At 34.9% G+C, this 23,265-nt stretch overlaps 1 protein-coding gene and 1 long non-coding RNA gene across 2 annotated transcripts; one reads left to right on the forward strand and one right to left on the reverse strand.

Annotated features, from left to right (window-relative positions):
• Positions 1–233: 233 nt before the first annotated feature.
• LOC127840233 (aquaporin-9-like) lies at positions 234–15,375 on the reverse strand. Its single transcript, XM_052368700.1, has 4 exons — positions 15,259–15,375; positions 14,902–14,996; positions 9,886–10,103; positions 234–752 (listed from the first exon to the last, which is right to left on the reverse strand). The coding sequence occupies exons 1-4, from the start codon at positions 15,365–15,367 to the stop codon at positions 344–346; spliced, it is 831 nt and encodes a 276-aa protein (XP_052224660.1). The 5' UTR covers positions 15,368–15,375; the 3' UTR covers positions 234–343.
• Positions 15,376–15,962: 587 nt separating this feature from the next.
• LOC127840249 (uncharacterized) lies at positions 15,963–22,383 on the forward strand. The gene is made up of 2 exons (XR_008030515.1): positions 15,963–20,055; positions 20,474–22,383. It is a non-coding gene; the product is annotated as an uncharacterized LOC127840249 (long non-coding RNA).
• The last annotated feature ends 882 nt before the right edge of the window (positions 22,384–23,265 follow it).

A 23,265-nucleotide genomic window follows, 5' to 3' on the forward strand; every position in this document is an offset into this window, starting at 1 on the left:
ATGTAAAACTCTTAATTTTTATGTACGTAAAATGCAAACGAATTGTAAAAGTCCTGTGCAGCATACATGTGTACAGAGATTTAAATTAACAAGCATACATAGCATACATGCGTTTCATATCTATTTATATACCACACACGTGTTTGGTCAAAACCACTTTGGATTGAACTTAAAAGAAAAAATTCAAACTAACATGTTTATTGAGAACCTTTGAATGAGTATGCATACATATTATAAGCTATTATACGATGCATCGTTTTCAAATTAAACTCCTCATCTAGGAAAAGAAGTTTATAACCGAAATGATTAACGGCACATTGTAACTCTCACTCTTTGACGGCAGTCATAAACTTGCTACTTGGGGAAGCTGAGAATGGATGCTTGTCGGATTAATATCACCTCTCTGCACCACCGCCTCGGGAATACAATTGGTGGTTATTCCTGAGTTAGTTATCGGGATCAGTCCACCAATTTCGAGTTCATCCATCGTGTACCCGTTTAGATTTGCTCCATGGATGCCATTAACGCCGTCTAAAACAGAACAACTTTCACTTTGTAAAGTGGCTCTTCTTATTTCCAAATCTGTGTCATTTTCTTTGTTGGCTTTACGGTCCTCGTTGTCCCTCTCTGTGTAGTCAAGGTTAGCATCGGGCAGATGGTTCCCAATGAGCAGCTGATATGTCGTCACCATTATAATTGTTCCAGTATAGCAGCCCGCTGGCACGACCAGGAACCAGTAATCGGAAACGTTTCTATGAATACGGTAGGAATACATGCAATACAATGCGCAATCAACATAATTAAATAAATTAATATAAATATATACATATATAAATATAAATAAATAATTTGATTAATAATAATAAAAAATGTATATATATATATATATATATATATATATATATATATATATATATATATATATATATATATATATATATATATATATATATATATATATATATATATATATATTTATATATATATATATATGTGTGTGTGTTTAAGCATATTCATATCTTGGAACAAAGCTAATGTATTAAAATATAATTAAGCATGTATATAACTTTTATTGCAAGAGTTTTATAGATAAGATTTAGTGCATTGGCACTCCGAACTGTTAACTTAACTTTATTTAAAATCAATCTTGAAACTATCGATAATTGCAGAAAATTAAAACACAAATATCAATTATGTTTTTATAAAATAACACGATATTTGAAACTTGCTATAACAGGGGGGGGGGCTGCGTATATGGGAGCTTACCGCGTTTAAGTGAGAAAATTGGAGCAAAACTTCAAAGATGGCGTCGTTTTAGTGTTTTTCGTGAAGGAGTAGCGGATATTTTCACCCGGTAAGCCAGTTTATATTTATATTTCTTTTGAATGAATAAGCCATTTTGGCTCTACGGTGTTTGTGCTCCCCTCGGTTTTTTGTTTCAATACCATAGACGTCGGAATAAAAAAGTTATTGAAGCAAAACCGTCGACAAATTTGTTGTTTAATTTCTTGACCTTCGAGATGCTGGATGTTCGAATATCATTTTCTCTCACAATAAACAGTATTTTTTTACATGTTTACAGTGGAATATAACATAAATCACGATTATTTTATTATCTCGACCCGTTTTTATGTCTATTAATTCATTAAATGCCGAATTGTAACGGTTTAACCCCCCTTTTTGGAACTAAACTTCATTTTAAGCACATTTTGGGACCTTACTTCCAAATGATAAACAGCACTTTCCTATGTTAGAAGGTTTTATGCAAAATAACTGTCGTGAATGAATTCTGCATTGGTGCGAATGTTTTGGAAATCATTTTCACTTGAGGAAATCAAGTTATCTTTTTTATATTAATTGTTATATTATTAATTTTTATTATTATATGTTTTATCGCGTACTTAACGCTTATATTTAGTGTGTGTAAAATATAAGACATTCGACGGTATTATTAACACAGTGTAATTCTTACCTGTTTATTTTAACACATATGGACATACTTATGTTTGAATATGCATCAACGGAATACAATGCCTACTAAATGAAATACAATGCCTACTATTTCCAGATATAAAGACGCCAGTTATAAATGTCGAGGATGCCAAGATTAAAAAAGACGGCGTAACGAAGTGTGTATCGCTCTAGAAAGCGAAAGGTACATGAAAACCCACCAATCAAACAAAAAAGATTACGTCGAGGTACCACGCCAAACAATCACATGCACGTGCAATATAAGTGTAATGAAAAACAGAAAAGAGTAAAGACGTTTCGATACTAGTATAAGGTTGCTGTAACCAAATACTGCCATTGTTGCGATTCGGAATACATGAAGCAATTTGGAATACCTGACACCTTCTTAGAAGATGCTTATCGGTGGATGTTTTTTTATTTGAAAACTTGAATATTAATTGTTTATTTAATACAATGACACTTGACACGTTTTACCATAACGATACTGATACATGTATGTGACTTTGATGTGACACATTTTGGACGACCGTCTTTTAAACCAGTTCTGAGTTGGTCACTATATTATAATCGCAAAAAGTGAATTTGTAGTGGATAGAAAGATTTGTGCAAATGCAAGACACGATATGAATTCAGTAGAAGTGATCAATATATATATATACATGTATTTTTTTCTCTTTTATACATTTGTTAATACATATTATTTAAGACTGCTGTATTGAGGGAATAAAGTATTGGTTCACATAGAAAGATTATTTCGTGTGTTCCTAACATTGCCTTCTAATCGTAAGTTAATATGTCAAATGCATAACCAATTCATTCCGACCCAAATCTTTTTGTTATCATGTATGTAAGTGCTGAATACAATTAAAAATGTATGCAGAGACATCGTTGGAATAAATGACGTAACACAGATAATGATTTATTTTCATAAAAAAGTGAGAAACTAGCGCCATGACATATACGGAACAAAACGTGTAATGAAGTAGCACTCATAGCAATTATATGTCAGGCTTGTTGTTGTGTTTGGGTAAACAAACGAAGTGAAACGCATATAATTTCAGTGGCTACTTTATTATCATTCAACGATAAAGCGATCAACGCCTAACAACTAACTAACACAGATCAGAGGTCAACATGCAGTTATGAAGAACATGGGGCGGAGCGTTGCTACGCTTCATTTACAAGTAGGCGTGGCGTAGCGGCATTATCTAAATACACAACAATTCTCCCCTTTTTATTTCATTGATCATACATGTACATAAAAATGAACATACAAACACATGCGTTTACATGTAAATATCAATGTACACAGTTCTAACAAATATAATGAATAATCAATAAAACCTTGACCATTTCAAGTTCATGACCTCTTAACTAAGCATGACTTTTTATTCATTATAGCATGCAATCAAAGAACATAAGTGTGCGTCCAAATTCGACACAGGTTGTAAAAATAACTGATGACCTGTCTTTCTCTCCTGCCAACTAAAGTTAATGTCTGTATGCCACTATAAAACGTAATTGGCCTAACATTAAACCATCAGTGTCATTAGTACTGCAGGCGTTCGGGCGGTCTTCTATTGCGTAATGGATAGCGTCTTTCTGGCAATCGTAAATCCGTATCATTACAACGATTATCCCGGGACTCATTTATTTCCATCGAATTCGGTGCCGGCTGAAGTTCACTGACATTTGTGTTCGCGGCATTTAAAGTAGTTTCTAAGGGTGTGAAAACAGGTACATTTATACCAGAATACTTCTGCATTTCCGACGCGCGAAGCTGATCAACATGGCGTTTCCATGTCATATTATTCCCGATATCTACTTTGTATAATAGTGGACCATCTCGAGAAACTATTGACCCAGGGATCCATTTTTCCCTTGAAGTAGGTCTGAAATCTCGCGCTAAGACACGTTGGCCTAATTCGAATTCGCGAACTTTTCTATTGTCAGCCATTGACAATTGCATTTGACCATTAGTGACTCGTGTCTGTGTGTCGGGTATCATCAAATCAAGTTTACTGCGCAAATTCCGACCGAAAAAACAGTTTTGCAGGAGTTTCCCCCGTCGTACAATGTGGCGTATTACGATATGCCAACAAGACAGAGTTGATCTTCAAATTGAAATCGGTGTTTTCATGCATTAAAGCGCGAATTGCAGATTTGAAAGAGCCATTGAACCTTTCCACAAGACCATTTGTGGACGGTTTTGCTACCGCAGTTCTTATATGACATAACCCGTTTCTCTTCATAAACAGAGAAAATTCTTCAGATGTAAATTGACAACCATTGTCTGATACTAATTGCTTGGGCAAGCCGTATCTTGCGAATATTGTACGCAATTCTGCAATTGTTCTTTCAGAAGTTATCGATTTCATTTCGATGACTTCTGGCCATTTCGAATGAGCATCTACGATAACCAAGAACATGCGTCCAAGAAATGGACCTATGAAATCTACATGTATTCGCTCTTGACGTAGGCCATTCCCACGGGTGTAACTGAACTTTCGCGGGCGATTTCTGTTGCATCTGACACGGTTCGCATCTTTTAACCATGAGTTCGATGTCAGTGTCAATGCCAGGCCACCAGACGTAACTACGCGCTAGTGCCTTCATTTTAACGATACCTGGATGGCTGATGTGCAATAAATCAAGCACACGTTCGCGCATCTTAATGGGAATTATCACCCTAATGCCCCACATTAAGCATCCGTGGTGAATCGTCAATTCATTTCGTCGCGCGTAATAGCCTTTCAAAAGAGGGTCATTTTCATTGGTATTCCAACCTTGTTGTACTTGCCTAAATACACGTGACATAACGCGCTCCCGCATAGTTTCACGGCTGATTTCCGCGCTCGTGACAGGAATTTGTTCTAACTGAGAAGTATAGAACACATCTTCAACTGAAATTTCTTTACCTTTTTCCTTTGACGGCGCGGATAAACGCGACAATCCGTCCACATTAGTATGCATTTTAGTACTTTTGTACTGTATATCGTAATCGAATCCAGAGAGAAATATAGCATATCTCTGAACGCGTGCGACAGTCGTTGCCGGAATGCTTTTGCTCGGGCTGAATATTGAAGTGAGGGGTTGGCAATCAGTAACCAATGTGAACTTTCTACCATAGAGATATGGGTAATACTTTTGTACTGCCCAATAAATTGCCAATGCTTCCCTATCGATTTGAGCATATTTCATTTCAGTTTTGGTAAGTGACCTTGATGCGAACGCGATCGGCTTTTCTGAGCCATCTGGCATAACGTGTGACAATATACCGGAAATACCGAACGGTGAGGCATCCGACGCGAGCCTAACCGGAAGTTCCGGGTTGTAGTGTGTAAGAACAGGTTCCGTAATGAGAAGTGTTTTCGACTTTTCGAACGCGCTCTGGCATTCTTTTGACCAGACGAATTTTCGATTTTTCTCGAGCAACGCGTTCATGGGCTTTGTTACGGTCGCGAGATCTGGCAGAAAACAATGGTAATAATTGAGTACCCCGAGATATGCCCTAAGTGATGTTACATCACATGGAGGTGGTGTATTCAATACCGCCTCTACTTTATCCTGACACTTCCATAAACCTTGTTCGTCAATTTCATGACCACAGAATGTAATCCTTGGCACGAAAAACTCACACTTGTCCTTATTTACTTGAATTCCATATTGCTGTAACCTACACAACACCTTTTGTAAGTTATCCAAATGCACATTATCACTTTCACCAGTAATCACCATATCATCCAGCATGCACTGCACCCCAGGGATTCCTTGAAGAATTTGATCCATTGTGCGTTGCCATATAGCTGGAGCAGAAGAAACCCCATATAGCATCCGGTTGTAACGGTACAATCCTCGGTGGGTGTTGATCGTTAGCAACTCCTTGGGTTCGTCCTCGCATTCTAGTTGTAGGTACGCTTGTCGTATATCAAGCTTGCTGTATTTTCGCCCATTCGACAGATTGGCGAAAATGTCCTCGATTCTTGGGAGAGATTATCTATAAACTTTGATTGATTGATTTACGGTTACCTTAAAATCACCGCATATTCTCACATCGCCGTTTCCTTTTACGACAGGAACGATCGGTGTCGCCCATTCACTGGTGTCCACTTTCGAGATGATTCCTTGACTCTCGAGACTGTCCAGTTCTTTCTCTATTTTTGGCTTAATAGAGTACGGTACCGGCCTAGCCTTTATGAATTTAGGCTGAGCATTTTCATTTAGGGTTAGCCTTGCCTTAATGCCCTTCACCTGTCCTAAACCGTCACTAAACACGTCTTTATGTTTGTCAAGTATAGAATTTAGACGTACCTTCAGGCCTTCCGTTGTCACAGAGTTCACGTTAAAAAGTGTGTCCCAGTCCAGTTTGATGTGACTCAGCCAGTCCCTTTCGAACAGTGCAGGCCCATCACCTTTCACGACGCAAAGTCGCATTGTTCGCGATTGTCCATTATAACTGACATGCACCATAACTGTCCCTTGTTGCTCTATGACATTGCCTGAATATGTCTTCAGTATGGAAAAAGCAGGATCGAGCGTCATATTTCCGAATCGTTTTCGGAAATCCTTGTTTGATATGAGGGTAACTGCTGATCCTGTATCAAGCTCCATGGGTACCTCGACATCGTTAATCTTCGGCTTAACGATGAATTTCCCGTTGTCTCCTTTGTTCACAGTGTTGATCACTGAAACGTTTTCCTCCAAACACTGCACCGACTTAAGCTTCCTACATATAGCCTTTATATGTCCCTTTGCTTTACAGTGATGACAAACTGCATCTTTCAGTCTGCATTTCTCGGAGGGGTGGTTAGTTTTCCCACAATTGATGCACTTGCTGCTCTCTTTGGCATGTTTGTGATGCTTCCATTTCTTAGGTTTTGTTGAATGTCCAACTCGATTGACAGGCACATCGGCGGCTGCCGATAACTGTACCTCGGCGGCGTCCTTATGTGCAGCTTCCATGGCAAGCGCTATTTCTATGGCATTTTGCAATGTCAAATCAGCGATTGACAATAATCTTCGCTGTGTTCCTGCATCTTTAAGTCCACAAACGAACCTGTCCCTTAAAGAATCGTTCAAGTTCGATCCGAATTCACAGAATTCTGCCAACTTCCGAAGTGAAGTTACGTAACAACTCACACTTTCGCCCACTGCTTGTTTTCTCTTGTGAAATCGGAATCGTTCCGCGATTATTAACCGTTTCGGGCACAAATGAGTTTGTAAAAGCTGACAAAGTTCCTCATACGATTTCTCGGACGGCTTTGCTGGTACGGAGGTTCCTTAACAACCCGTACGTCTTTTCCCCGAGGAGTGTTAAAAGTCCTGCCACTTTTCGTTCATTATCGATGTCATTGACCATAAAGTACTGTTCAAGTCGTTCCTGGTAGGAAGTCCATGTTTCGACATTGCTGTCATATGCGTTAATGTTCCCAATCAGGCCCGTTGCCATTTTGTGTTTATATCCAGAATTTCACGCACAATCTTAGTAAACGGATAAAATTCTCGAAATATAATCCACAAAGTTTTATCCTCGTAGCCAGTTTGTTGTGTTTGGGTAAACAAACGAAGTGAAACGCATATAATTTCAGTGGCTACTTTTATCATTCAACGATAGAAGCGATCAATGCCTAACAACTAACTAACACAGATCAGAGGTCAGCATGCAGTTATGAAGAACATTATACATCAGCTGTACATTTTTTGTTTGGTTCGTTTGTTTGATTGGCTGTTTTAGGCAGGCTCTGTTAAAGGACTCTTTTTTGCATATTCTACATTTAAACTCATGTGGTCCATGAATGGGGAATGGTATCCCAGTCCTCCGCAAATTTTAAATTCCTAATTACATAATTTTATACTGCAACGAAAGATGCACTTATTTTCGCCCTTTAACCTTCGTCATCTGAAAAGACAGTAAAAGAATGTTTAAAGAAAATTTCATATCAGAATAAGGTCGACACGTCATAAAATACATTGAATTAATTAAAATATTACTGAAAGGGCTGATAATTATTCTATTATCTCGTATATCAGCCACCCCACAACCCATCTTCTTTAAAATCGGTGAATTGATTCAGTTGGTCGGCAGGTTTTGTGTAGAACATTTTTATAATTATACAGTAAAATGATAAAGAAAACAATTATATTGCACCACATAAAATGCTATAAAACTGTAATATTGAAGTACACATATAAACTTTATTATAGATGGGTAGGCATTTCGTGTCAATCTCTTTCACATATGAAAGAGCTGTTGGTCATTTGGAAGTCATGTTATGCTGCTTAAAGTACATATAGATGCATAACTTAATTAAGTTTAAGCAAAATAAAACACTATGTATTTGTAAAGATTCATAAGAGTCGAATATATACGAAAAGTAAGAGCGTAATCGTGCGCAGCGAGACTTGCTCATATAGAATTGAACCTATTATTCCTTTCTTTCGAAATAATTTCATGTCTACGAACTAATATGCAATACGCCCGGTGTTTTTTAAATATGCGGATTAATGCTCCGTTTTAGATCCATAACTAATGAACGCCTCAATATTTTCAAAAAATAACACCGGATTATTGTTCACAGACATTTTCTCACACAGATTTGATATAAATATGATAGAGCTGAACAAAAAAATACATTAAGCCCTGTTTTCCCGGCACACGCGTTTGACATACACGTTTAAAAAAAACGCTATACAAATTCCAGTACGTGTGCACTTAATAGATAGTAAACAATTACGGTTGAAATCCGTACGTGGGAATTTTTCTGGTAACCAAGAGCGACGTCAACGGTTCATGAAGTCTTTCATTCATAAATGTAGATATGCGTCGGGTGTCAAAACCAGCATCACCGGATGTAAATCTATTTTTGACCTGCATATTATCCGCTGCTGTGTGCACCCACCAGTTAGTTTAAAATGGATTCAGAACCGGTAAGTCGATTACATAACATCAGAACATAATATCACTTCCAAAAAGGGCGCTATGCTGCTTAATAGTACATGGATATTGCAAAAAGGTGAAGCTCCCCACATATAATGTAGCTGTTTATAACAATACAAGTTATGTTTCATCTTTTGTAATGTAGCTTGAGGTTTCGTATCTTTGAATAGTATGAAAGAGGTATACATTTAAACAGAGGAAACGTTCTTTAAAACATTCATATCAATGGTAAATTCATTCACGACAGAAAGTTCGTGTATTTGGAAGTCATGTCCCAAAAAGTGCTTTAAAAGAAGTCAGTTCCAAAAAGAGGGGTTAAACCAATAGTTTTTGGCAATAAATTAGTTATAAGATATAAAACGGCGTCGGGAAAATGAAACAATCATGGTTTTAGTTATATTTTAACGTACACGCGCATAAATACTGTGTATTATAAGAGAAAATGATATTTGCACATCCCATTTTTCGAACGTCACGTAAGGAGACAACAGATTTGTGAACGGTTTTTCTTCAATATTTTTTTATCCCTACGTCTACGATCTTGAAACAAAAAACCGGGGAAGCACAAACACCGGAGAGCCGAAAGGGCGTATCCATTCAAAAGAAATATAAATATAAACTGGCTAACCGGGTGAAAATATCCGCTACTCCTTCACGAAAAACACTAAAACGACGCCATCTTTGAAGTTTTGCTCCAACTTTCTCACCTAAATGCGGTAAGCTCCCATATACGCAGCCCCCCCCCCCCCTGTATAAGATATTTCCCGGATGCAAGTTTTACTTTGTTAGTTTAAGATACCATCTAAAGGTTTTAGGTACACTACCCAAATTTGGGTTGTATATTGTAATTATACATGTTGCCGCACTTGTGCTTCGTTTAGACATTGAATACCAGCCAAACGTGTCAAGTCATCTACACTGCAGGGAAAATAAACGCACATTAGACGCGAGAGGCGCGTACATGATCATGTACTTACTCTCGCTGGAACGATTTATAGCCCACCAATGCGGCAAACAATCTTCCAGAAAGGTCAACAGCGAAATTGAGTGGCGCGCCGGTTTGTACTCCGACACACATAACTATACCGTAGACGAGAAAGATAAGTGCTATTGGGGTCACACCGGACGCTGTCTTTGCGTTGTTAGGGTCGATCAGCATGCATGTACAGCCCGTCAGAAGACCACAACCCATCGCCTGTCACATCGAAATATATCATTTACTCGAAACGTCACACAGTTATTTACACATATATACCTATTCAAAACGATAGATTGCCAAGATACCTTAATTGACTGTCGGGGTAGACTGTCGAAACTGACCGTCGGGAATGACTGAAGAAAATTTGAGTTTTCGATATGAATGAAAATACACATGGACAGTGACCCCGATCTTAAAGTCACACACCTTGAAATGAAATACATGTTAATCAATACATATAGATGCAATGCGAAAGTGTGCACAATTGTCATTAAATCTTAAGCTTAGTTAGCAAGTAATGTATTACTCTTTTAAATTTTTAAACCGAAAGTAGGATTTCTATACGTATACGTCCATTTCGACAAACGCGATTATTTTTAAGTTTTAAAGCGCAAAAAGGCGGATCTCTACATTGTAACCGCTAGATATATTTTCACTGGCATAGATAAAGTTAAATCTATAGCCTAGTTAACAAGTGATTTATTATTTTTCAAACGGTACCGCTTTTAAAACCCAAAGTAGGATTTCTAGACGTATACGTCCATTTCAACAAACGCGACTATTTTTAACTTTTAAAGCGCAAAAAGACGGATTTCTACCTTGTAACCACCAGATATATTCTTATTGGCATATATAAAATATGTTTCTTATTTATACTTATATTTACTTTCATTTCAAGGCGTGTGGCTTTAATGCAGGCTGGCATGTCAAAACAATTTTATGCATACCCATAGCCAGTGGGGGGTGCGTTGGGTCAATTCGCACCCAATATTTTTGACGAGTAAAAAAATTGTACTATAAGTTGCAGCCATTTTTATTTGACGCATAAATGGTTATTTCTCTTTTTCCCGGAATGCAGTGAGTTTTCGTATTTAAGCGTTACAATTATGTTGAATTCAATAGGCCACCGACAAGTCACCATAAAATTAATTTCTCGATGAAGTCATTTCCAAGATAGCTTCCCATACAGAACTTTCCGCAATGTTTTAATTATGTCAAACTGTACACTTGAAAATATGTCCTACTCTTAAACAGTTGTTTAAATTAATTTAAAACGTTATAACATAACATTTTATGCTCATTAACTGTGACGGATCTTGAGCATAAAGGGGCGAATAGATCTATCTATTTGTTTAGGACTTTGAGGCCATAGGGCCAGACGTTTGTGGCTATAGGGTCTTTACAAAGCCTTATTTGTTATATGTTTCTGAAATTCGTTTAGAAATAGATAACTGATTGGTTAAAAATAGTTAAAAAATATATAAAAGTAACCAGTTATACCATTTTAATTTCTGTTTAGTATTTATGCAGATTAGGGAAGACAAGTTTTGTTAATCAGTGTTTGTTGTAACATGCACTATTAGCACATTTAGAGCAATGCTAGGCCACTGATACTATCCATAGAAGCAGACAAACAATTGTTTTGAAAAAAGACAAATGTTTCTCTTTAATTTGCTTTATTTAAGAATGGTAGAATTTTGGAATGGTAAAATACACAAATTTGATTAAGATTCCAAGATTCCAATAAATTATGATATTTTATACTGTTCTTATTGTTGATTTTACATTCTATAAATTTGTTGTTGCATATGTAAATAAAGTATGTGCGCGCATACTAGTGTCGGGTTAATCACCGTATAAAATAGTGTATTTCCGTGACTGATCGAAAAAGGTGGTTATTGAAAAACCGTAGTGGGTTATTCATGTATGTTATATCAAATGTATGTTCATCAGTCACTGAGTATGGTCAATGAAAGTGAAATTTCATACAAAATGCTCTTTAACTTCAGTCTGTAAATACATGTACAGATAAAAAGTCACCAGAATGCAGGATTTTACGTTTCATTTTCAAATTTTTCTTAGGAAAATTTGCACCCCCTTTTCAAAACTCTGCCTACGGGCCTGTTATGAATAAAACTTGTAAACCGGGAAATATCAAGAATGTTACTCTGCAGGGGGGGGGGGCGTTACTGTATGAAATTGTTTCTATAAATTAAAAACTCAAATTATTTCACGAAAACTATCGTAACTTGAGCTACGATAGTCTTTCGTACAAAAATGCATTACATAATGATGATTATTTATCGCAACTTTAGTTTTCAGGGGTATATCTAGGTTGTTAAATTGAAGGGGGGGGGGGGCGTTACTTTATTAAAACTTAGTACCTAAATTACTTTTATTTCATCGTCATGCAGTCAAGGTTTTCCGCGTTAGTCAAATAATTGTATGTGTTTATTAAAATAAATGTTGACAAACCTTTACTATTGACAAACCTAAGTTTTGTGTGATCAGAGAGGGGTGCGTTAGCCGTCAACACCGCTATTTTAATTCGCCTTTGGTTTTAAACATTTACAATATCATAATGCATTTGATATCAACATGCCTTAAAAACAATTCTTGTTTCTAAAAACCTATTAAATGATAGTTTCTTGGATGTCATCACGCTTAAAACACACTATTTATGCTAGTTGAATTGGGCATTTTGCCTTAAAGATGATGTCTTTTTGTTGTGCGATATATCATAATAGGAGTTTAAGTTCGTTTTGTATTTGTTCAGAGCAGATGTCTTATAATAGATTGAACCTTTATTGACCTTTACCAGGAACCAATACAATGTTGGAGAGATTTCCTGCCAGTAGGCCCAAATGAATATGGAATTTTTGCATCTCTTAAAATTACACTCATTTTTCGAAATCGAAAACGTTCCGTATAGACTTCCAAACCAGATAAATTATCATCCGAAAAACTGGTTGACAATCATTGTTGATAAGTATAGCATAACGGATGAACCCATTTAATTGGGAAATCATAACTTTTTCTGTAGATTTGTGCAAACAACACAATGACACAATTTTAGTAATCCTTATCAAATTGTGCTGCTCGTTTACCAAAAATATATTCAGGTGTTCAAACAAACGCATAAAATCCAAAATCCAACATAAGGATCATATAGCGATGTATTATGTTGATTGGTCAACACTGTCATATGTTTCCGACAAAACTTGTGATTTTTGAAAAAAAAGTGCTGGGTGTGTACACCGAATGCAAAATAGTACTGATATTTTATGTATGATTTCTTCATTATGTATTGACTGGCCAATAAAATTTAAGATCAATCAATAATTGCTATATATATTATTTTATTTTTTAATATCTATATAGTCCCACCACTTAATTCATCTACCATCAAGTTTAAAAAAATGAACCTTAGTTTATGTAATATTAAAATCATGTTTATTCTCATTTTTTTAAGTATTTTATTAGCTAAAATACAACAACAAACAAACACATATTTCCCAATTTTAGTAAAAAGGCGAGTTTTTCCTAATCCAATTTTTTAAACAATCAACATTATGTGAATAAACTGTTCATACGGTTCACAAAGTTACTGATTACCCGTCTCAAACTAATAACAGTTTTGGTTTAGATTTGCCTGAACTTTATGAAATTATTATAGTCTGGACATTAGATATTATTAGAAAAGTTGTCAAAAGTTAAAGCTGAAAAGATTTTTTACTTTAGAACAGTTGTGAATTAACCATCAAAAATGCTAATAAAGTTTTAAAACTAAACATTCCAAACATTTTGATGCAAAACTATCGTAACTTCAATAAGGATATTTTCACGTGGAAAACTAAATGTTTAGTATTTTCTCTGCAATAGTATAGCAACTCGAAAAAAGTTCAAAATATAAAAATTGATGAAAGTTATTTTTGATTCAAGTGTTCGATATGTAATTTTTGTATTTTGTACTAATATTAAGCAACTTCTGTCTTTAACAAAATATTAAGATAAATAAAACGTTTTTTGCTTCTTCTGTAAATTTTTCAGAAAGTTGGTTACGATAGTTTATGGTGAGCTTCCAACCACTCCAAATGTTGCTGCTTTTAAATCTGAAGAGCTAAGAGCCAGATTTTTTAAGAAGGTAAAAACCCTCTTTCTTGCTAAGTCATTTGTTGTTGTATCTATGTATAATGCCTTGAGAAACAAAATTGTAGTCCATAAAATGGGGGCCAATTTGTGTGTATGAGTTTCAACACTCTCATTACATGTTTGTTAACTAATAGCCCTTATGCGAGCCTTCTGGTAAAGGCTATGAATAAATTGGATGAGCCTTTTCTATTTAACATATAGTTTTCGTTTCGGGATGATGTTAGTACCGATACCATTGCTAGTAACATTTGTGTATGCTGGGAAAGATTATTTGGAACCTTAACCTTATTTGCATTTTAAAGTTTATGGCTTTAGTAAGCCTTCTTTAACCGAGACTGAGAATCAAATAATATGGTTCTATCGCTTAAGTAAGTTATGCGTTGGTTGTGAATAACCATTTCTTTACAGTTTAATAACAGAAACTGGTACATAGTTATGAACATACCAATTCTTCTAAGTACCTTGAAAACTCTATACATGTGGCCATTAGGTAAACCACCTAGCAATGAAGACAAGTTTATTATTCTAGTTAAGAGTCTAACAATAACAGTTGACATATTAGCCAGTTTTCTAATTAATTCTTAATGCGCTTATGTATGTTTAAAATGTATGCACTATTGTGTAAAATGCATGTGTACTATTATAATTAATGCGTGTGCTCAATTATGGCAAAAATGAGTGTTCCAGATATTATTGACATAATTAAAACTGTCTTACATATAAGTAAAAAAATGACAAAATTAGAAAAAAAATGGTACGGCCATTAAACGACACCATACATTAAATTAAAAAAAAAAGTGAATTAAAAAGGTTTTATACTTGTTAATTTGGATACTTGTAATCATATTCAAGGACTTCTTACCACATCAAAAAAGCCAGTGAGAGTTGACACACCTGGCGCCGGAAATGTCGCAAATACATTAGCAAAGTCTTGTTCTCTGTCTTGAAATAACGACTCTGGAAAAGAACGTGTTTTATAATTATGTATTTGTCCATTTCATTGTTAATTTTTATGCAGTTACTTTCATGTGTGTACCTTATATTTATATTATTATATTATCTGATATCACATGGCGCGCAAAATGGGTTGGCAAGTTTGCGTTTATCGTGAAATACAAGTAATCAGCATTGATTTTCAATTTTGTATTTTGTTCCTTGAGCACAAACGGCCACAACAACAGAAATTGTGAAAATTTATGTGTAAATACAGTGACGATACCATAGTATAATCCATATGTTACTGCGGCCCCGATGAAGGCCCCTACGAACTGACAAGGTACGTAGAGCGGGTACTTCTTCCACGGAAGCTTGCCCGTAAGGCAAAACATCAGTGTGATACACGGATTAAGAAGTCCACCTGAACATATAGAACACTATTGCATACAATTCAGAGTGAATTCATAGGTAACATAGCTTAAATCGTTTGACATATATTTATATATATATAATATATAGGAAACTCTGGAAATGTTAATAAGAGAGAAATCCATTTAAGAGATACCATCATCGTTCATGAAATCGTTTTAATATATGTATATACCCTCATGTAAAATATTCGAATAAGGTCTTCATACAGCAGAATCAAACGATACGATACCTTAAAAATCATTGCTCATTGACAGTGAGTTGCATACTTTGTTTTAAAATTATATATTTTAAAGAATCAATTGATTGTGTTGACAACATATTTTCATGTTTGAATACTTTGCGCTTTAATTAGATTTTTAAAAAAAATACTTTGCCAAAAAATATGCAAGCACATCAAACGAAGTCACAGCCCAGGCTCAAATAAATCGAATTATCGTGTTTAAGAGTGGTTAAATGTTGTTTAACGCCAATTGAATATATGTCCTTTTCAAATTAAGCGGTGGCGTGATGGTATCCGAACACACAATCTTACAGCGATTATAATTGCAAGCTACAAATAAATGAAATTATTCTCGGTTTGATAAATACGCTATAGTATGGTTGAATACGTGTTATTTAGAAGAGAGATTATGGTAATGGTTTAGCGCGTATAATGCACGGGTTTTGTGTGCATGTTTTAGCGCGAAAGCGCACGAGTTTTTCGTTTTGGGGTATATATGATTTGCACATCTAGTAAGACGCCATTCGAGGGTTGTTTTTGACAGGCAAAGTTATGGAGCAAGAAAACGAAAGGGTGATAAAGTAGTTTAGGCGTTCATTTGCGAAATACATAGTATTCGGAAGGAGATTTTCGATGAGAGGACTGATTCTCTGCTAGAAGCGGAATGGTGAGCTGGAACTTCGAACAAAGGTCAGACTTGTTGGTTCTGTTTATTGTAATAACACTGGCAACAACATTCCGATTGAAATTAACACAGGTTGTGTTCCTTGTTAACTTTTATGATAAGTATATTCAATAACATGCTCCATATCTTTATTTGTGCTGTTGTTTTTGTTTAGTTCCAACTATTCAGATACATCAATTGATTTGATTATTGTGTAAAAATGAAACTATTTAAGTTCAAAAAGAGGTCGCAAATGTAATGGTCTGGTAGGATTATATATAGGTAAGGCCACATAGTGTGTCACTCCAGGTTGTTTTGATAGCAGAGTTAGATCACTCTCCCTCATGTTTTTACGAACACCTTGCTTTATTTTTATTGTTTTTAAGATATAACACCTTATATGGTAATACATGTGTTACAAGTTTGTGTATTAGTTCCAAGCGTATAATTCAACAAACGATAAATAACAATTAACTGCCGTTTTCCATATAATTCAGCACGATGGTTGTGTGCGATATATGAGGTGGTATGATAATAAGCGGATGAAAATTTATGCGAACATATCTTTAAACTATTCAGGTATTCCAATTGTGAATTAAGAATGTAACATCAAAAATCGATACATTACGGAAATATATTTTCTATTCATCTATGAAACAGCTATAGAGACTTGTCTTGTAAACTTTTTTCGAAACATGTTTGTGTTTTGCATATATTACATCTCGTTCGCTGGATATTGAATAAACAGTTTATGTTTTTGTTGTATACAATTAAACATTTTCTCTAAATTGAATTAAAACATTAAGAGTTATTATATTTTTCATAATAATTTAAGACGTTAAGTTTCCCCTGCAAGGTTGGTGTCAATAATGGTGTATGCATATGTGCTAATTAATTTACGATATTTTGGATAAACTGTGGTATAAATTTGGTTTGAAAAGAGCGTTGACAATAAGACTGTTGTTTTAAACTTAGATGAAAGGCATTTATCGGTTTTGTTAAATTTAGTTTCGTCATAGTTTAATGCATTTTTAAAGATTAGGTACTGTAATGATAACAAAAGTAGACCGGATTTATTTGCAATATAAGTCCATTTTGTTTTCGTGATAGTTTTTGTTCTTGTTTGGTGGACTGTTGGCTTGATGTGTAAAGACATTTTGCTTTTATGGTGTTTGGCCGTTTTTTGAATGCCAGTTAACATGTGTAATTTTGCTTATCGTTTTGGTGAAAGCCAGTTGACCAGATGTGGATAAACCCAGTTAGCGCGTGTAGTTTGTTAACCAAATTTGTTAAAACGTGCGTTTACATTTACATTTTTGTTTTTATTTAATGTTAAGATTGTACTGTTCGAAGGATATTATATATATTGGAGAACATTAAATGTATGTTATTAAGGGCCAGATTGGCTTATGTAAATTAACCGGTTGGCTCGGGTTGTCCGTTGACACTTTGTTTAAAGCAGATTTTTTCAGATGCGTATAAGCCAGTTTGCTTGCGTGTCAGTTCACTAAAATATGTCTCAAAACACATGTTGAAATTGCATTTACACATGTTTGCGAAGTTTATTTTTTCAGAAGCTGGACAGTTCGAAGAATAAATAATGAATAGTGTAACATTATAGTAAGAGGGCAGCTCGAAAGGTATAATTTGTTGTTTGTTTTGTTTTGTGTAATTATGTGTTAGAAAATAACTTGTTAAGATTAATAATGATGATTTTATTGATGACGATGTTATAAATGTTGATGATGATGCTAACGTTATTGATGAGGAGGAGGAATAGTTGACAGTATTTTGTGAATGGATAATACTACATTAACGAATTTTGAGTGAATGAAATTATTTTAGGTTTGATAAATACCGAATGATGTTGGTCTATACATATTATTTAGAAGAGAAAGAGTATGGTTATGGTTTAGCACGTAAAAATGAATGGGTTTCTAGGTTTTGCGTTTAATTGAACAAAAACAAGTAACGGTTCAGCAACAGGGATTATTCTCAGATGGTACATGTATTCTTTTTAGAGTCACAGAAATTCAACTTTGCATCAATAACGGTTTTCTTTGAGATTTGTTTGATGGGTTAAAATTCTAAAAATTGACTAGTTTTGCAGCCGACCAAGTACCTATAGCTTTGTATTTGAGTGTATTAAGCATTTTGTTGTTTCCAAATTAGTAAATCAAAGTTAATACGGTGTTCTAGTATATCAATTGAGCTTATGCTATTGCCATGGAAATTTGAGCCAGGGTTCGATCAGTAGCTTAAAGTATGTCTGTGTTGGTGAATTGAACCTAAAAACAAATGTCAAGTCGGTAGTTTTAATTTTAAGAGCAGAACATACGTATTGATTGTGAGAACATTCGTAAAATGTGTTTGGTATTTGTGCATGTCTCTTGTGGTCATTGGACCAAGTTGTTTAAGACCAATTGACCTGATTTTGAAAGCCAGTTGGCTTGTATGGTCAGTTGACCGTTTTTAAAGCCAGTCTAAATGGTGTGTGAAAGCCTGTTGGCTTGTGTTGTCAGGTTACCGAACTTTCTTGGAACGAAAGTCTCATAGAATTTACAATATTTGCAAGATTATTGTTTGCAATGCAGTAACTGGACAGTTCGAATAGTATATTAAGTATTGAAGAACATAAAGGTATGGTTTATGTAGTATGTTATTATTATTACTAGGATTATTATGATGTATTTTATTTGGGTGCATTCGGAGAATTGCAAAGACGGTAGTTAAAAAAGAGCCTATTACATCAGATATATTAAAGAAATTTTATCACACTTTTGTTTCTGAGAGCGATTGTTCTTTGGGGTATTTAAGAGGCGTTACAATCTTTTTCTTATCTTATGCTGGTTTTTTAGGATAAGTGAAATTTTGTCTGTTAAAAGATCAGATGTTGTATTTTTAGATATGCATTGTGATATTTAAGTTGAAAAGTCAAAAACGGACATTTTAAGAGAGGGTAATACTGTTCTGATTGCAAAACTAATACAGACACATGTCCTGTGAAATTGTTTGAAAAGTGTTTGTGTGTTGCAGATATTGCATGTTCATCTACTGATTATGTGTTTAGAACAGTTTATTTGTGTAATGTTTAACACTGTTTCAAATTGATTTCTAATAATAAGCATATAAGTTATTCTACTATAAATGATAGTTTTGAGGAAGAAGTTAAGTCTAATGGGTTATGTTTCTTCTAAATATGGACTTCATTCTTTTCGTGCTGGTGGAGCATCTATAAGTGCCAATAATAAGACTGTGGATAGACTTTTGCAAAGACATGATAGATGAAAAAGTGTTTCCACTAAGGACGGATATGTTAAAGATTCTTTGAAAGACAGATTATCGGTGTCGCTAAATTTAGATTTGTGAAAAGTCATTATTAATGTATGTGTGATTTGAAATGTATGATGTGTTGTTCGTAGCACATTTAAAGACACTATAATATATTATTATATAAATGGTTTGGAAATGCTTTTGAGTATTATTAAGTTCTGTGTTTGTGTTGTGTGTATGTTCCTTGTGGTCATTGGACCAATTTGTTTACGGCCATTTGGCCTGATTTGGTAAGCCAGTTGGCTTGTATGGTCAGTTGACCGTTTTTTAAAGCAAGTTGATTTGATGTGTGAAAGCCGGTTGGCTTTTGTGAGTTGACCTTATTTTCTTAAAAAGCATGTTCACATGGAATTAACAATCTGCAAGTTTATTTTTTGCAGTGCAGTAACTGGACAGTACGAATGGTATATTAAGTATTGGAGAACATAAAGGTATGGTTTATGTAGTATGTTATTATTATTATAAGGATTATGATTATGATATTTTTATTTCCGTTTTAATGGTTATCATTAATTTGGTAAATATTGTTTTATTATATCTGTTTAATTCTCTTGTGCATTATTCGATTGGTCATTTGACCGTTTGTGAAGGCCAGAGTGTGCCTGATGTTGTTAGCCGTTTGGCTTGTGTGGTCATTTGACCGTTTGTGAAGGCCAGAGTGTGCCTGATGTTGATTAGCCGTTTGGCTTGTGTGGTCATTTGACCGTTTGTGAAGGCCAGAGTGTGCCTGATGTTGATAAGCCAGTTGGCTTGTGTGGTCAGTTGACCGTTGTTGAAGGCCATAGTGTGCCTATTTTGATTGAATTGATTTTATTGCTTTTACAAATGTTTATAACTGTATCTTTTCAGTTAAAACACAGTTCGAGAGGTATATAACGTGGTGGAGAATATTTAGGTATTCATTTTATGTTTTATATTATTTGTATTCTCTCTTTGTTTTATTCGAAAGTCCTGTCAAATACAAGCACTCACTCCTATTTTGTCTTTGGTGTATTATTTGTTTGATAATGATAATGATGATGATATGGGTTATAAAGATGATGAGATTTTAATAGTATTTTGAGAATAGAGAATAATAAATTTACTCATAACTATGAATAAATGAAATTATTCTCGGTTTGATAAATACGCTATAGTATGGTTGAATACGTGTTATTTAGAAGAGAGATTATGGTAATGGTTTAGCGCGTATAATGCACGGGTTTTGTGTGCATGTTTTAGCGCGAAAGCGCACGAGTTTTTCGTTTTGGGGTATATATGATTTGCACATCTAGTAAGACGCCATTCGAGGGTTGTTTTTGACAGGCAAAGTTATGGAGCAAGAAAACGAAAGGGTGATAACCCCGCCCGCCCGCCCTTAATGAACATATGTATGGTTAAATAATTGGTTACATTGCTTTTATGTTTATAATTTTGCTATTATAAAGTCTATATTTAGTATATTTTCAGTTCGGTTTTTAGTCTATGTGAGATGGGATCTTAACACGAACAGATTTCTTTACTGGGAAAGACGATGGGTGTATTTTCATTTGAGTCTGAAGCAGCTAAGTTTTCTTGATTATTTTGACTCATTTTTTACATAATATTGTGTTTGAATGAGGTCTTTTAAGTTATGGGTGTCATGTTTTTCGAGACTCTCAATTTCTGGAGATAGTACCTCCAGCATACTTATTGAAATATTGGTATGTTTAAATGTCAGTGTTATAATTTTTGTTGTCGTTCGTAATGAACGTTTAATTTTAAAGACATTTTTATTTTACGATTACTTAATATTTTCATTTTGGTGTGACTGGTTAGATGTTGAAGTCGGTTTATTATAGCTCTTAAATTCGTCATATGCATTTATATATTTCTCGGAATATTTATGATTTATCAACATTCTTTATAGATGCTTTATGGATTTTATGGTTTGAGTGATTTGTTTGTTTCTTGTTGATGTCCGGGGTGTGTGCAGGATGCTTTTGATGTTTGTTTGTTATGTTAACTTGCGCAATGAAATTGATAATGTTTTAATTACATTTTTACTATAAAATACTTAATGTTACAGTATCTTAATAGCTGCTTATTTGTAGATTTCTCTAAATTAGAGGTTTTGGGAGGTGATGAAGGCACCTAGACACCGGTCTCGAGCCATGGGTCCTCATACGTCCCCCTGCCATTAAAAGAAAAAATAAGAAAACAAAAATGGCAGTAGGGTTGCGTATCCCGCTCGCGGTTTTACCTGAATCGTTTATTACTACTGATTATTGTATGGGGTGTACGTGAAGTCATGTACACTTCTCTTGATTGGTGGTGGTAGATGAATCTTGCAGATATTAGCAGCTTCTTTGAACAAATTAATGTTTCACATTTGTTTATTTATAATATTTAAGCAAGTTAGCGTGATTGATGGGCATTGGGGGCGTCCTGTGTGCACTGTGGGCATCGGCGGGGATCAGTTTATTCAAATAGTAACTCTTTTTTGAGATATATACTTGACGTCTAATTGTTATGAATACATTTGCACCTTTTCACATGACACACATGTGTATACGAAGTATTCATAATTACATGCCCTACAGCATTTAAATAGTATCGTTTCAGTTCTTTATACACCTGAACAAAGATGTTACACCGTTTCCAGTCGTCTCGAGATTCCTCAACTGAGCGGTGCCGTTGAGGTCTATATCCATTGCGCATACAACATATACGGGCGTCAGAAGAATTGTTTTTTGCATTTATTTGTTGAAAGTCCTGTCAAATACAAGCACTCACTCCTATTTTGTCTTTGGTGTATTATTTGTTTGATAATGATAATGATGATGATATGGGTTATAAAGATGATGAGATTTTAATAGTATTTTGAGAATAGAGAATAATAAATTTACTCATAACTATGAGTAAGTGTAATTATGAACAACACTTATCCAGTATTACCGTTACAGTTTACTAAATACTTATGGCGTTCAATTATATACCCTCTTAAACAAAATCGTTAAACGAAACACAACTAAAGATGTATTGGTATGAAACCCAGGTAATTCTCGCGTGTATCGGTGCTATACACTGAGCACGTAAAAGAACCAAGGGATCTATTCGCAAAGATCTAGGGTATCGCACCCGGATTCTATCTCAATACTATCTCTTCTGCTTGCTGTCTCTTCAGCAAAAAAAAAACAACAACAACAAAAAAAACAAAGGACCCCATTGGATATAAGTGCTTGCACTTAATGGGTTATCATTGACTGCAAGGTCAAAAGAAATACATACATTTGAAGGCACAATTTTGTGTATTGGTACTTGCCATGACTTTATTTTTTAATATTTCTGTGTTCATGTGGTAGGTAAAACATTGTTGTATACTACAAATTCACTGTTTTGCTTTTAGGTTGGAAACTATATGAGACTTTGACAGTTGGCGGGAAACCCTCATCAACTGGAGAGACGCCGGTAAAAAGATGGCCATAAAACAGTGACTGCTGATTCGCATTGAGTTTTTTCTTACATACTGCCACACCGTACAATCGACTAACGCATCGGCTGCGGTTCATCCATCGGTACTGTATACATGTCGGGTAAAAGCGGAGTGTAAGTATTTCCCTATTCTTTATATTTTACGTATTGAATTGAGCAGAGTTGCGTGTGTTCTTTGTGAGCCTAAG

The sequence above is a fragment of the Dreissena polymorpha genome, chromosome 1, assembly GCF_020536995.1.
Source record: "Dreissena polymorpha isolate Duluth1 chromosome 1, UMN_Dpol_1.0, whole genome shotgun sequence".
NCBI lineage: Eukaryota > Metazoa > Mollusca > Bivalvia > Myida > Dreissenidae > Dreissena > Dreissena polymorpha.

What these genes read in the sequence shown, in the direction of transcription:
- LOC127840233 (XM_052368700.1), bottom strand. Translation starts at nt 15,367, where the DNA reads ATGTTTTGCCTTACGGGCAAGCTTCCGTGGAAGAAGTACCCGCTCTAC. An exon ending in TCACTGGCTTTTTTGATGTG is followed by an intron (nt 10,104 to 14,901) that starts GTAAGAAGTCCT and finishes TCGATGTGACAG; the next exon opens with GCGATGGGTTGTGGTCTTCT. An exon ending in TATAAATCGTTCCAGCGAGA is followed by an intron (nt 753 to 9,885) that starts GTAAGTACATGA and finishes CCGTATTCATAG; the next exon opens with AAACGTTTCCGATTACTGGT.